Source organism: Rosa rugosa, chromosome 6, assembly GCF_958449725.1.
Source record: "Rosa rugosa chromosome 6, drRosRugo1.1, whole genome shotgun sequence".
Classification (NCBI taxonomy): domain Eukaryota; kingdom Viridiplantae; phylum Streptophyta; class Magnoliopsida; order Rosales; family Rosaceae; genus Rosa; species Rosa rugosa.
This window is the reverse complement of record NC_084825.1, coordinates 35,306,643-35,320,430: the sequence shown is the minus strand read 5'-3', so window position 1 is coordinate 35,320,430 and position 13,788 is coordinate 35,306,643. Positions and strand designations below refer to the sequence as shown.

At 40.6% G+C, this 13,788-nt stretch overlaps 2 protein-coding genes across 2 annotated transcripts; one reads left to right on the top strand and one right to left on the bottom strand.

The window, feature by feature from the left end:
• Positions 1–165: 165 nt before the first annotated feature.
• LOC133714886 ((+)-neomenthol dehydrogenase-like) lies at positions 166–1,847 on the bottom strand. The gene is made up of 4 exons (XM_062141157.1): positions 1,750–1,847; positions 1,424–1,670; positions 1,177–1,251; positions 166–830 (listed from the first exon to the last, which is right to left on the bottom strand). Exons 1-4 carry the CDS (start codon positions 1,767–1,769, stop codon positions 273–275), a joined length of 900 nt encoding a protein of 299 aa, XP_061997141.1. The 5' UTR covers positions 1,770–1,847; the 3' UTR covers positions 166–272.
• A 3,006-nt stretch (positions 1,848–4,853) lies between these two features.
• Positions 4,854–5,525, top strand: LOC133716662 (uncharacterized). The gene has a single exon (XM_062143342.1). It carries the CDS (start codon positions 4,854–4,856, stop codon positions 5,523–5,525), a length of 672 nt encoding a protein of 223 aa, XP_061999326.1.
• The last annotated feature ends 8,263 nt before the right edge of the window (positions 5,526–13,788 follow it).

The following is a 13,788-nucleotide window of genomic DNA, read 5'->3' as shown; positions in this document are numbered from 1 at the left end:
GAGGATTGACGAGGTTACTTCATGGTCTGCATATGAAGCGTCTCGAATTAGCACAGCATTCCAATAGCAATTTGCAAGGATAAAGGAATATTTTTTTCTCCTAATACACGCATCATATACAAATTATTGCAGAATTAGGACTGTAATCTCCAAGGTGATGCTATATATCATGAAACATATTACATAACGGATTCACTGAATTTTATTAAGAAACAGCGGTTCCAAATTTAATCAGCTACAACTGACATATATTTGCATAAATCAATCTTCGTTTAAAGACTTTGTACTTCAGACCGAAAAAAGAATTGGCCTGTGGGGCCATCATTAGGCAGCAATGCTAAATTCACGACACTTGCAGCACCTTCTTCAACAGGCAAGCCACCGGTATTTAAGTTTATATCTGTTTTGGCATAGCCAGGGCAGACAAAGTTGACGCGAAAACCAGGGTACTTCTTGGCTAGAATCCTTGTATATGCATTCATTGCTGCTTTTGAGAGTATATAGCCTGACATCGCAGAAGGCCAACCCTTGCTTTCAAGTAAACTCTCCTTGAGGTCGTTTAGAAACTCTGTTAATATTTCATCTACACTCTCTTCGCTCAGGTTCTCGACATCAGTACTAAGAACTCCTTTCACTCGATCACTTGGTATGTTCTTTAACTTCCCCGCGGAGGATGAAACATTAACAATCCTTGGTGAATCAGATAGCTGGAGGAGTGGAATTAGTGCTTCAGCTGTTCTTTTAGCACCATAATAATTGATTTGCAAGCATTCTTCTGTTAACTCATAAGTTTCAGTCAGCAACTTTGTATAATCAATCTGTCCTGGTCCCTGCATGAACCAGTAAGAAAAAGAATTTATTTTTTTACGGTCTCTTGAACTCTCAGATGACTTACTTTGCAAAGATATAGGAAAAAGGCATGGGATCAACTCAAATAGACCAATCTTTGGCCAGAACCAAATATCAAAATACATTAGTACATTGAACTAATGAAAGCATCTAGTTGTCAATGGCTATCAATAGAATTGTGTTATATGCTGAGCAATGAAACAGAAGAACCCCAAAGAGAAACTAAGAGCAACATAATTAACCATGGTTTAGAAGCATCATTTCATCAAAAATGCATCTTTTCGTGTCCAGTAGTGGAACAACAGAGAAATAAGTTATAAGACTTACAGCACCAGATTCAATTGCAGCTTTAAAACCATCAGTATTATCAATTATAGCTCCAAAAATCGCAGCATTGTTCACCTGTCAAAGTTCAACAATCAAAGTTTTAAAACTATTTTACCAACAAAGGAAAACAACGCATGGGGTACACGTCAACCACTCAATCTAATACATGTGCTACAATTGAGAAAGGTAGTATTGATGAGCTCAACTCCAAAGGACAGAACTTTCAAGGAAAGAGGTTGGACCATACCAAAATATCGAGTCTTCCATACTGTGTTTTGATGAATTGTGCCAGAGAAGCAATACTAGCAGGGTCAGCCACATCAAGTTGGTGAAAAACTACTTGGCCTGAGAGGCCAGATTCTTTCAGTTTCTCAACAGCTTCAAGGCCCCTCTTCTCGTCTCTAGCAGTTAACACCACAGTGATTCCCTTTGAGGCCAACTGCCTTACAGTTTCGAATCCGATTCCTTTGTTTGATCCTGTCACAACTGCATACCTGGAAAACACGAGAAGCAAGTTCAGAAAGAGAGGAGAAAAAGAAGAAACTGTGTTACAGAGATGTGTAGTAGTAGTACCTCTTAGTTGATTCCGCCATTGATGAATAGCTGGGAGAGAACAGAGTTTGAGATTTAGGAGAACTGAAGGCCCCACTTTCCCTTTATAATACCAACAGATTTATTCTACTATTCTTGTAGTAGGTGATATATTATTTACCATTAAACAAAAAAAAAAAAAAAAAAAAAAACATTTTGTGGGGCTAAACTTAATTCATTATTGTGGTGACGCAACTGCCTACGTTAATCTGAATTCTGAAACCTCCTGTGGTGAAAATGTGGAATCCCTTTTAGACTTTAAGTCTATGAAGAAAGATAACAAATGAATTTTACTTTTGACTCCACGAGTTCAAAGTTCAAACCTTGAAAATCATAAAAATTTGAAAAAAGCTTGAGCTTCAAGTTTTTGATGAATAAAAATGGTTGCTTGTTATGAAATATAAATGGTTACGCGTGAAGTTTTGAACTTGAACTCTATGAGGTCTTGGAGTGATAGGGTCCCAAGTGAGGCTGCTAGAGCTTTAATGTTTGATGTTGTAAACTTTGGTTGCCCAAGAGGCTTCCTTCTTTAAATAGTTTTCTTTTCTTATCAAAAAAAAAAAGGGAAAAATTCACCAACAGTGTCTGGACACTTAGGGGACTTTCAGAATAATACCTGAACTTACAAAGTTATCAATGTGATACCTGGACTCATTTTTTTGTATCAATGTGATACCTACGGCCAATTTCTGTAACGGCTCCGTGACGGAAATTGGTCGTAGGTATCACATTGATACGAAAAAATGAGTCCAGGTATCACATTGATAACTTTGTAAGTTCAGGTATCATTCTGAAAGTCCCTAAGTGTCCAGACACCGTTGGTGAATTTTTCCCAATTTTACACGTGCGATGCACGTGAGTCACTTAATGAAGACAAAATGACCGATTTACCCTCAAATTCTTTCTTTCTTTTCTTTTCTTTTTTTCTTTATTCTTCTTTCTTTCTTCTTCTTCTTTTCTGGTTTCTTCTTCCCCTGATTTGAATCATCAAGATTCAAATCATCTTGCTCGTCCGATTCCCATCGCCGATCACTGATCAAACACCGCCGCTGCGTCTCAATCCACCTTCATGCACCACAGATGTTTCTGGTTCCTCCAACTTCAAATCCTATAGCAAATTGAAATTGTGCATTGAGGCTTCACCGCTCACTCCAAGTTCATCCCCGCCGCCGCCGCCAATGACTTGACCACCACCACTCTCGTTCTCTCCTCTGACCCCCTTTTATACACCATTGATCAGAAACTCAGACTCCGCCAGCCTTCCACTCTCAAATCACAACTCCAATCCCACCCCTCCATCCTCTCCTTCGTTCCCGACATGCAACACCACCTCCACACCATCCTCACCTGCAACTTCATCGGTTTAGCCGAAAACTTCGGCCTCTAGCCCAACTTCGATCAGAGGCAATTTTAGGCAGACAAAGATTAACAACTTCGGCCTCCACACCATCCTCACCTGCAAAAAATTCGAGCTGTTCTTATTCACCAGCTTCGCCACTCCGCTGCTACCCACCATTGTGCCTCGCCGATTAGTAGACAAAGAACTCGGAGCCTCCACCATCTAGAAATTGAGGCTCACGTTGTGCGTGTCCTGCGCGGCGGATATCTGCCTCGTCGGAGAAAATGTTGTATGAACATAAATTTAGTTTGGGTTCCACGGTGGCAGCTAGTCAAGCTCGTTGATTGCGGCCTTGGCTTTCTTGATTAGCCAATCAACGACCTTGCTAGGCTGGTCGTATCCAAGCCAGTCCTGCATGTCGTAGAATTGAATGGCGGTGTGGGCGACGAGCCGGATGCTGCGGTCCCTTGGGCCTTTGGTGGTGCAAACCTTGCTGTGGCTGTCCTTCCGGTCGGTGGCCCTTAGAATGTGGCATTGAGCCTCCACAATTTTGCTAGCGGTGGAGGAAGAAGCAGTCCTTATCCCCAAACCCAATCGAGAAGCAGCGGAGGACGACGTTGTTGTGCGGTGGTGGAGGTTGTTATGGTCAAGTCATTGGCAACGGCGCGGGGATGAACTCGGAGTGAGTGGTGAAGCCTCAATGCACAATTTCAATTTGCTATAGGATTTGAAGTTGGGGGAACTAGAAACATCTGTGGTGCATGAAGGTGGATTGAGACGTAGCAGCGGTGTTTGATCGGCGATCGGCGGTAGGAATCGGACGAGCAAGATGATTTGAATCTTGATGATTCAAATCAGGGGAAGAAGAAACCAGAAAAGAAGAAGAAGAAAGAAAGAAGAATAAAGAAAAAAAGAAAAGAAAAGAAAGAAAGAATTTGAGGGTAAATCGGTCATTTTGTCTTCATTAAGTGACTCACGTGCATCGCACGTGTAAAATTGGGAAAAATTCACCAACGGTGTCTGGACACTTAGGGACTTTCAGAATGATACCTGAACTTACAAAGTTATCAATGTGATACCTGGACTCATTTTTTCGTATCAATGTGATACCTACGGCCAATTTCCGTCACGGAGCCGTTACGGAAATTGGTCATAGGTACGATGTTGATACGAAAAAATGAGTCCAGGTATCACATTGATAACTTTGTAAGTTCAGGTATCATTCTGAAAATCCCCTAAGTGTCCAGACACCGTTGGTGAATTTTTCCCAAAAAAAAAAAACTTGAACTCTATGAGAGTGATACACACTTTAAAAGGTTCTCAATGATCAAGTCATCAAACTATGCATTTTTTTTTTTGGAGTAAAAAGATCAATAAATAACTTATAATATTACAACTCAAAAGCCAACGTTACTGGATCGATTGCCACAAAAAACAAATATCACTAAACCAAATAGTACTGGGCAGAGCGAAGTACGACTTGAATGGTAAGTTCACGAAAATATGTTTGTCTACCATAAATAATGCCAACATATATCCAGAATAGAACAAATACATTGCACTAATAGTAATATTTAGTGTGTAAAATTATATATCAGCAACGTATTGTTCAAACAAATGGGTTTCCTAAAAAAAACTCCTTAATAGGAAAAAAAGAAGAACACCGCTCTCTCTCTCTCTCTCTAGGGTTAGGGTTTTGCCGTTCTGTTCAAGTTTCAACTGCCTCATCATGAGTTCCGTTGATGCCATGGCTGCCCGACTCGCCTCCTCTCTTGCACTGGCAGAGGGAAAGAAGAAGGTAGATCTCCATCCATCGCAAGGTAAGGGCTTGTGGCAATCTGAAGTCTTTATGGTTGGGAAACTCCTCACTGCTAGGGAATTCAAGGTTCGCTCCTTCCTAGGTATGTTCAGATCTGCTTGGAGGGTCAATGGGACGCTGCAAGTTGAAGAAGCTGAAGGAGGTCGGGTTTTGTTCACTTTTTCGGATCCTACAGACCGAGCTAGGGTTTGGAGGGGTGCGCCATGGGGGTTTAACCGTGCTCCCGTGGCTTTGGCGGAGTATGATGGGGTTATGCCAATTGAGAAGGTGCCTTTGGTGAAGTCCTCTTATTGGATCACACTGCAGGGTATTCCACCTGCATTTAGATCTGAAAGGGTGATGACAATGATCGGATATACTTTGGGAGATTTTCAGGAGATTGATAAGCAGGGGAAGAAGGTTGGCAAGTACCGAATTCGGGTTGAGATTCCTCTGATCAGGCCATTGTCCTTTCAACGATGGTATTGGGTGGAAGACATGGTGGAGTTTTTGTGCAAATTCAGGTATGATAAGCTGTTTGGGAGGTGTGGAGTGTGTGGGTTGATCACCCATGTTGGGCTGCCGTGCTCGGGGCCGGCATTGAACGAAGATGATCGATAATGCTACAGAGCACACAGTACTAGGGCCATTGACGGTGGAGCAGGGTAGTGCCATGCAGGTCGGGATCAGAGCCTTGAATACGGGGTCGCGTTCTGAAGGTTGTAGTCAAGCAGCTGCGTTCACTCCTAGGGTTTCTTTCAATGGGCGTAGTTTGATCTTCAAGACTCAACTCCCTAGGATGATCCCGGAACAACTCTTGTGCAATCCTACATATTTGGTGCAAAAACCACGTCGTAAGGTAAGCATTAGAGAGATAGATGAGTCTAATTGTATGGTGGAGTCCATAACAGGCAAGCGTCGCTCTAAGGTTAAGGCTGAGCTCACCATCTCTCCCAAGAAACTCAAATTGAGTTTGGCAGTGGGTAAAAAAACTCTGGAGCCTGCTGATATGGGGCTGGTCTCACTGCCACAGAATGATCAAGGCATGGTGAAGAAGAAGAGAGGGAGGCTGGTGGGAAGCAAAAATAAAATCCCATCTGGTACCGCGGGAAAGATGAAGAACTTGAAGGTAGATGGTACTGGGAAGTGGAGGTCTGCAAAGAAGAGTCTGTTGACCAACTTGAATGGTGCAAATGCTACTACAAGCTCTAATCCGAAAGGAAAGGATCTAGTTGTGGCATAGATCTTCATGGACTAGGGTTTCAAGCCTGTGTGAGTTGGGAGAGCTTCTATAAGTTTTCTAAGACGTTTCTAGTTATTTTCTTGTACCACAATTGCGTGATTGGCAGGTAGGTACTAGTTGAATGATTCTTTTCCTTAGAAGACGAAGTAATCCTTTCTTGTATAGGCTTGCATAAAGCGAGCGCTTTAAGAACTTAATTGTTTGCATTTTCTTAGATAGGTTGTACCGGTTGTTACTTGCCGGGGTCTTATCTGAGGGTTTGTAGACTTTGGCCTTTTCATGGCTATTGATTCTAATGATATCAATTTCTATTCAAAAAAAAAAACAAAAAACAAATGGGTTTCCTATCAGATGAGTCAGAGGGCATTATTACTGTTTCACTCCTTTCCTTCTACTTCTTTGAGCTCTTAAATTATGAATTGAGGAAGTTGTACCAAGAATAAGTTGCTTGTCTGCAAAAATTTTAGACATCCATATATGCTCCTTCAAAAACGAAAAGTGGATATAAATCCAAAAATATAAACTTCTATTGGGAAAAATTCATAAATAGTTTTCTTCAATTTACTCCCACTCTGCATAAGCAAACCTTCCATATAGAGTATATATGTCTCTATATTAATAGTTTTTCTCATATTTGATATATCTAATTTTCCCTTCTGATGATTGTAGAGAGTTAAATTAAGGAGAGTGAAATTTGCACTCCCCAAATTGCAATCTACACTCCCATTATCTACATTTAATATATTTTATGCTTCTCACAAACTCACTTCCTGATTTGCCCTTTTATTTTTTCTTTACTGAAAAATTATATATATTTTCAGTTTTCTAGTGAAAAAAAAAGAAAACTGACCATCAACTACCAGATTGCTCAAAAATACTCTACTAGTAAGCAGATCAAGTTTGTCTGAAAACACGATCAAAACTTTAGCCAACAAAGCAAACAATGACTTGATAAATCAAAGCTAACTTCATGCTCCAACAATGGTGGTCTCCTCGGCCGCAATTTCTTCAGCTGGTTTATCAATTTTCACATCAAAATCCTCTTTTTTCTCATGAAGCTTCATCAACTCACCAACATCGAATTTGGGAGCTGTCAAGATCTTTACTTTTCAAATAAAAACATTCTGCAGTGGATAGATGCTGGATGTTGCCTTTTCAATATCTCTGCCAATGATCTCAAGAATGAATTTTTGCGCCAACGAAGAGTCTATATTTCATTTCTCAAGCACCATTTTCTTCAGGTCTTGCAGCCACTATCACTCTAACAGATCTAACTCCTACAGCTCCCGCCATCAGACCCATGGTCCCAGCCACCACCTCCGCTGCCTCCACCACCACTTCTCCGACGCGCCTTAGCCTCCTTCGAGGAGCTGGAACAGCTCCATTGCAAGCTCAAGGAGACGAGGTCCGATCAAAAGCGGAGACAGCCTGGGTCAGAGACTCGGAACGACGACGCAAAGACCATCGTTGGGTAGAGCTTCGTGGCGAGCCGGGACATGAGTTCCAAGCCAAAAGCCATAACAAGAGAGTGATAACATCAATTTGAAAGTCGAGGTTGAAGAACAGAGTAAGGGTGAGATTCATAATTTGAAGGAAGATGGAGGTGAAATTGCAGAGAGGGTGGGGGTATAGATTGATGATAAGAAGAAGAAGAAGAAGAAGAAGAAGAAGAAGAAGAAGAGGGGTGAGGAAGATGATAGGATTGAGGTTGAAATTCTTAATTTTCCTTTCTGGGTAAGTATATGCTGGGGTTGAAGACGAAGAGGACGGTTGGGTATGGGTGAGAGCAATTTGGTGTTCTGTACAAGGGCAAAAGAGGTAGTGCAACAAATAAAGTCATAAAACAATAAAATATATTAGATTTAGATAATGGGAGTGTAGATTGCAATTTGGGGAGTGCAACCCAAATTGCAATCTACACTCCCCTAAATTAAGTGTCTTTCTTAATCTTAGCATCCATTTGATTTTGAAATGCTAAAAAATCAATTCCCTTTGATTTTATCATAATCAATTACATCCTTGATTTCTTCCTTGCTTTATATTGTGATTACTGATTTGAGTATATATTTCTATATATGCTTGTTACAAAAGTATTTCATTTGCAACACGAACTTTAGATTTTTTTTTTCCTTGTATGTAAGTATTTTCTTAACCATTGCAAGTGGTGTAGTGGTTCTTGCCTAGTTGGGTGTGCTCCCCAACCTAGGTTCGAATCCCGAAGCTGTCAAAGTGGCCAGGCACTGTGCTGCAATGCACAGTTGGAGCATTTCACATGCGCCGAAGGGGTTTATCTTGGGCCTAGGAAGCCTTTGGGTTCCCCTTGACAAAGTCAAAAAAAAAAAAAGTATTTTCTTGCCGAGTAGAATTTCAATTTTCTTTTCCTTGATAGGATCAATTATTATTTCAAAAGATTGAAAGAGACTTTGATTCAAACACTGAGAGAAAATATTTTTCTTGCTTCAAAAAGAAAGGGCGGTGGGCAAGCAAGCATGGTACTTTTCTCTTGTGTCTCCGAGGGATGACTAAAGAAATGCTCTGAAATAAAAGAAAAGGGTTAGAGATGGGGTCAGGAAATGAGCAAAAATCTTTTGTTATTGTGTTTTCAATACTATATATCTAGACTCACATTCGATGTCTCTCTGCATACTCGAAAAATGTCTAATTGTAAGATATTGGACTTTTCTTTTCTTTTCAAAAAAAAAAAAAGACACACACACACACACACACACAATAATAGACATAATCAAGATATTTAAAGAATATGATTAATTTCAGTTTACCCCTTGAGGTTTGGGGGTGTAATCATGTCACCCCCTCTACTTTCAATTTTGAATTTTTACCCCCCAAGCTTTTCAATTTCAGTCAGCCGTGTCCAATTTCTCCGATTCCGTCCAAATTGAACGTTAACTCTGACGATCTAACCCACTTTGAGGGCTGAAATGGTCATTTCAAGACAAACAACCAAAAAAAAAACCCTCTCTCTCACTTTCGGGGTTTCTCTCTCTTCTTCAACTCCCTCTTCTCCAAATCCCTCTCTCTCTCTCTCTCTTCTGCAACTCTCTCTTCTCCAATTGTCTCTCTCTCTCTTCTACAAAGATCATAGTGGACTTCACACACTGACCGTCGTTTTCTACAGCAGGAAAAAAGAAAACACTGACCAATGCTTGGATTATTTGCTGCCACGATCCAAGTCATCCAACAATTTCTGGTAAAAAGAAAACGAACCCAGAAAGAAAATATTCATACTCAATTGCAAATTGCCAAATCTGAAATCATACAACTATGCATACTCAAGTATACAACTCAATTGCAAATTGCGAAATTTGAAATCACTCAAAGTCTCAAATCAGTACAGAAAGCAAATATTCATACTCAATCATCCAAAACGACAAAACAAGAGCAACCCAGAATCATACACTAGTGAATATCCAGCAAAGCAGCAACTTACCAAGAAAGACTTCGACTGAAGAATCGAACCCAGAATGTGGAAGAGAGCAACTAAGAGCAATGACCAGTTCGAGACTTCGACTGCAAAGATCGCGCCCGAACCAAGATCGTCGCAAAGAGCCGCACAGCCACTGGCCACTGCCATTGGCCAGCAGAGGAGCTAGCCAACACCGAGATGCAAGATCCGAGATCCGATCCCAAACCAGGTTGACAGCGCCCAGAGCCCCCTGCCGCCGCCACCTCGACAATCCAATCTGCACGCGTGCAGGCCCGACCCAGAAGCAAACGGAGAAGCATCTTCGTTTCGAGAATCGGAGACTTCTGCAGGAGCGAGGAAAAGATAAGGAAACAACTAGAAAAAGAAGAGGAGGAGCGGCCATGGCCGAACAATGGGTGCCCAAAGCATTTCTGGGTAGTGATGACATCGGCACGTGAGGTGGTTTCCGGCGTCACTGGACGAAGCGGAGGTGGTTTCGGCTGGAGAATTCAGATCGGGCTGTCAAACCCTAGGTTTATCAGAGGGCTCCGGCGGATTGAGAGCAAACTCAGGGAGGAAGATTCGAATAGATAGAGAAGTAAAAAGATCGATGTGGATGTCCTTAATGGCGACGTCGTCCTCGAATAAGGGATTGGCAACGGCGATGGCTTCTTCGGGTCGGGAGGTGACGCCAACGGAGGTGGAGTCGTCGACGTCATCATCGTCATCCTCGCCAACGACGTCGTCTTGGGGGGAGGAGGAGAGGTTGCCTTCGGCGTCGTCTTGGTCGGGGGCCATGGTAGTGGTGAAGCAGTGAGAGAGAGAGAGAGAGGAGAAATGGTTTTAGGGAGAGAGAGGCCGAAACTGTTTTTTTTTTTTTTTTCTAAATTTTGAATTGACCATTTTAGCCCTTAAAGTGGGTCCCAAATTCTAAGTTAACGTCCAATTTGGACGGAATTTGAGAAATTGGACACGACTGACTGAAATTGGAAAGCTTGGGGGTAAAAATTCAAAATTGAAAGTAGAGGGAGTGACATGATGACACCCCCCAAACCTCAGGAGGGTAAACTGAAATTAATCCTAAAGAATATGTCAATTATACTCACTTATTATGTTGATGTTATATTTGAGTTGTGGCAATTTGTGTAAATTTTAGAAAAGATATGACATAATTAATATTTATCTTAGTTGCCACATTTTGGTTATATATTGAAAAAGAATATTTGTTAGGTTTTATGCATTACATCTTATATAAATTGGGTGCATATTAAAATTCTCCTTTGAAGAAAGGTCCAAGTTCTACAAATTTGATAGATTTCCAATCAATGTTGGAAGTGAACCAAAGATGGAATTTGAAGAAAGATCCAAGTTTTGCAAATTCAAAAGATTTCCAATCGATGTTGGAAGTAGACCGGAGAACGAATTGGTGGATCAAGGTCTCCATATGTGAAAGACTTCCTATTAACATTGAAAGCGTACCAGAGATTCGTGCATTCGAAAGATGAACCTAGATGATGTTACCTGTTTAGGGTTAGGAAATGGGTAAAAAGCTCTTGTTGTTGTATTTGCACTCCTAGGCTCACATTATGTGCCTCTCTACATACGCGAAAATGTCTAATTGTAAGGTATGTATCTTGTTCTTGGATTACTTTCTTTTTCTTTTTAGGTATATTGTCATATTAATCATATGATGACTTTTCACTCTCAACTACTACATTTCTAATTTACCTACTAAATAAGTATATGTAAGTGAGGTTTGAATAATATAAATCTTCAAGCTAAAAAAAGGTCGTATCTTCTACAATCATAGGTATAGTATGATAGAATAAGAGTATGATATTAAAAAAAAAAAAAAAGGATTTTAATATAGAGGTGTCAGGAAAAAAAACAAAAAATAAACTTCCAATATATATACTGTAAAAGTAAATGAGAATTGGTCTACTCATTTTATTTCATAGTCCCTTTATATAGGGATAGAATTACAACGGAAATATCAATTACAATAATGATAGTAAATGTTGATTGAGCTGTAATCGCTAAGTCCTTAATTCCCTCTTTGTCAGTTACTTTGACGAAGGCACATAATGTGTTTTTCATTTAACACCCCCCCCCCCCCCCTTTTGCCAAGTCAAAAACGAAATGGTGCATGAATTGTTGCCTCACTAAAAACCTTGCCAAGTAAAAACACAAACCCTATGGGAAAGAAAAAAAAAACACCTTGGTCGAAGGAAAGTGCACAACACACCTATTACATTTGATGATGACATGTGTGTGTTAGACTCCCCCTAACGTTTACACCTCCCCCTGATCCTTACATTAGTCAAGGGAGCTTGGAAAGTCTTCGTATTACTATGTTTTTCACATGTCTCTCAAATATGGCCTTAAGCAATGATTTGGTAAACAAATCTGCCACATTCTCCTCAAATCTTACTTGATTCACTTGAATCTTGAGGAGAGCATGTTGTTGCTTATTGTAAAAAACTTTGGCGATATGTGTTTTGTATTATCACCCTTGATATAACCTAGCTTCATCTGTTAGATGCAAGCTGCATTATCTTCATAAATGCAAGTAGGCTCTTCAGTGGTAGAACTCAAACCAATAGTCCCTCGAATATGTATAATGATATCTCTTAACCATATACACTCACGAACCGCCTCATGTAGAGCAATGATCTCAAAGTGGTTCGAGGAGGTAGCTACAAGGGTTTGCTTGGTTGATCTCCAAGATATCGTCGTGTTGCCAATGGTAAATACATAACCAGTTTGGGAACGACCTTTATGTGGGTCAGAGAGGTACCCAGCATCAGCAAAACCAACCAAAACATTATTTGGGGTTTCGGCGTAGTGAGTGGCGATTCTGCCATCAACATTTCCTTTGGGGATTGCAGTTCCATCTGCGGTCCCTCTTGTCTCTCTGTAGGGAAAGAATAGTCCCAAGTCAATGTTTCCTTTTAGGTATCGGAAAATGTTCTTGATACCATTCCAAAGACACTGAGCTAAATCTAGCTAACAAGTTCACTGAGAATGCAATGTCTGGTAGAATGCACTGGGCTAAGTACAATAATGCGCCTATTGCACTTAGATAGGGAATTTCAGCTCCCAACACCTCTTCATCATCTTCCTTTGGACGAAATGGATATTTCCTTGCATCCAAACTTCGACCGATCATGGGAGTGCTAGCAGGATGCGCTTTGTCCATGTTAAATCGCCTGAGCATCTTTTGGACATACGCTGACTGGTGGATTAGTATTTCACAAACTCTGTGTTCTAGTTCAAGGCCTAGACAGAATCGAGTTTTCCCAAGATCCTTCATCTCAAATTCGTATTTCAAGTAGCTTGCGGTTTCTCTTATTTAATCAAGAGTACCTATTATGTTCATATCATCGACATATACAACTACAATTGCAAATCTGAAACTCGTTTTCTATATGAATACACAGGAGCATAATTCATCATTCTTATATCCCATCCAAATCAAGTAGTCACTTAGATGGGTATACCACATCTGCCCGAATTGTTTCAATCCGTAAAGTGAGCGTTTTAACCTAATTGCAAACGCACTCTGTGGTTTAGAGTCAATTAATTTGGGTAATGTAAGGCCATCAGGCACTTTCATATATATTTCTGAATCAAGATCCCCATAGAGATATGTAGTAACCACATCCATGAGCTGCATTTCCAGTCATTCGGAAACTACCAAGCTAACTAAGTAGCGGAATGTTATAACGTCCATTACGGGAGAGTATGTCTCCTCGTAGTCAATTCCAGGGCGTTGTGAGAAACCTTGCGCCACAAGGCAAGCCTTGTACCTTAGGACTTCGTTCTTCTCATTACGCTTTCTGACAAAGACCCATTTATGTCCTACAGGCTTTACACTTGGTGGGGTTAGCACTACCGGACCAAAAACCTGTCTCTTTGCCAGATAATCTAGTTTTGCTTGGATTGCTTCTTTCCATTTAGGTCAATCTGCTCTTTGTTGACATTCTGCAATAGAGCGTGGTTCGATATCATCGTGCTCTATGATTTCTTGAGCAACAGTGTATGCAAATACATCATCAATGTGTATGGAAGATCTTTCCATCAACTCGTACACACTCTCATAATCCATTGAGATTTCTTTATTCTCAGAAATCATTTCAATCATCAAAGCGTCCTCCAATATTGATTCATGGACATAACTATAATCAGGGTTCTTTCCACCTTTCATTTTGCCATAA

Excerpts from the sequence above, each read along its gene's own strand:
- LOC133716662 (XM_062143342.1), top strand. The coding sequence starts at position 4,854 with ATGGCTGCCCGACTCGCCTCCTCTCTTGCACTGGCAGAGGGAAAGAAG.
- LOC133714886 (XM_062141157.1), bottom strand. The coding sequence starts at position 1,769 with ATGGCGGAATCAACTAAGAG. Across the intron at positions 1,671-1,749 it reads ATGGCGGAATCAACTAAGAG|GTATGCAGTTGTGACAGGAT; the intron begins GTACTACTACTA and ends CGTGTTTTCCAG. Across the intron at positions 831-1,176 it reads CTGCAATTGAATCTGGTGCT|GGACCAGGACAGATTGATTA; the intron begins GTAAGTCTTATA and ends TGGTTCATGCAG.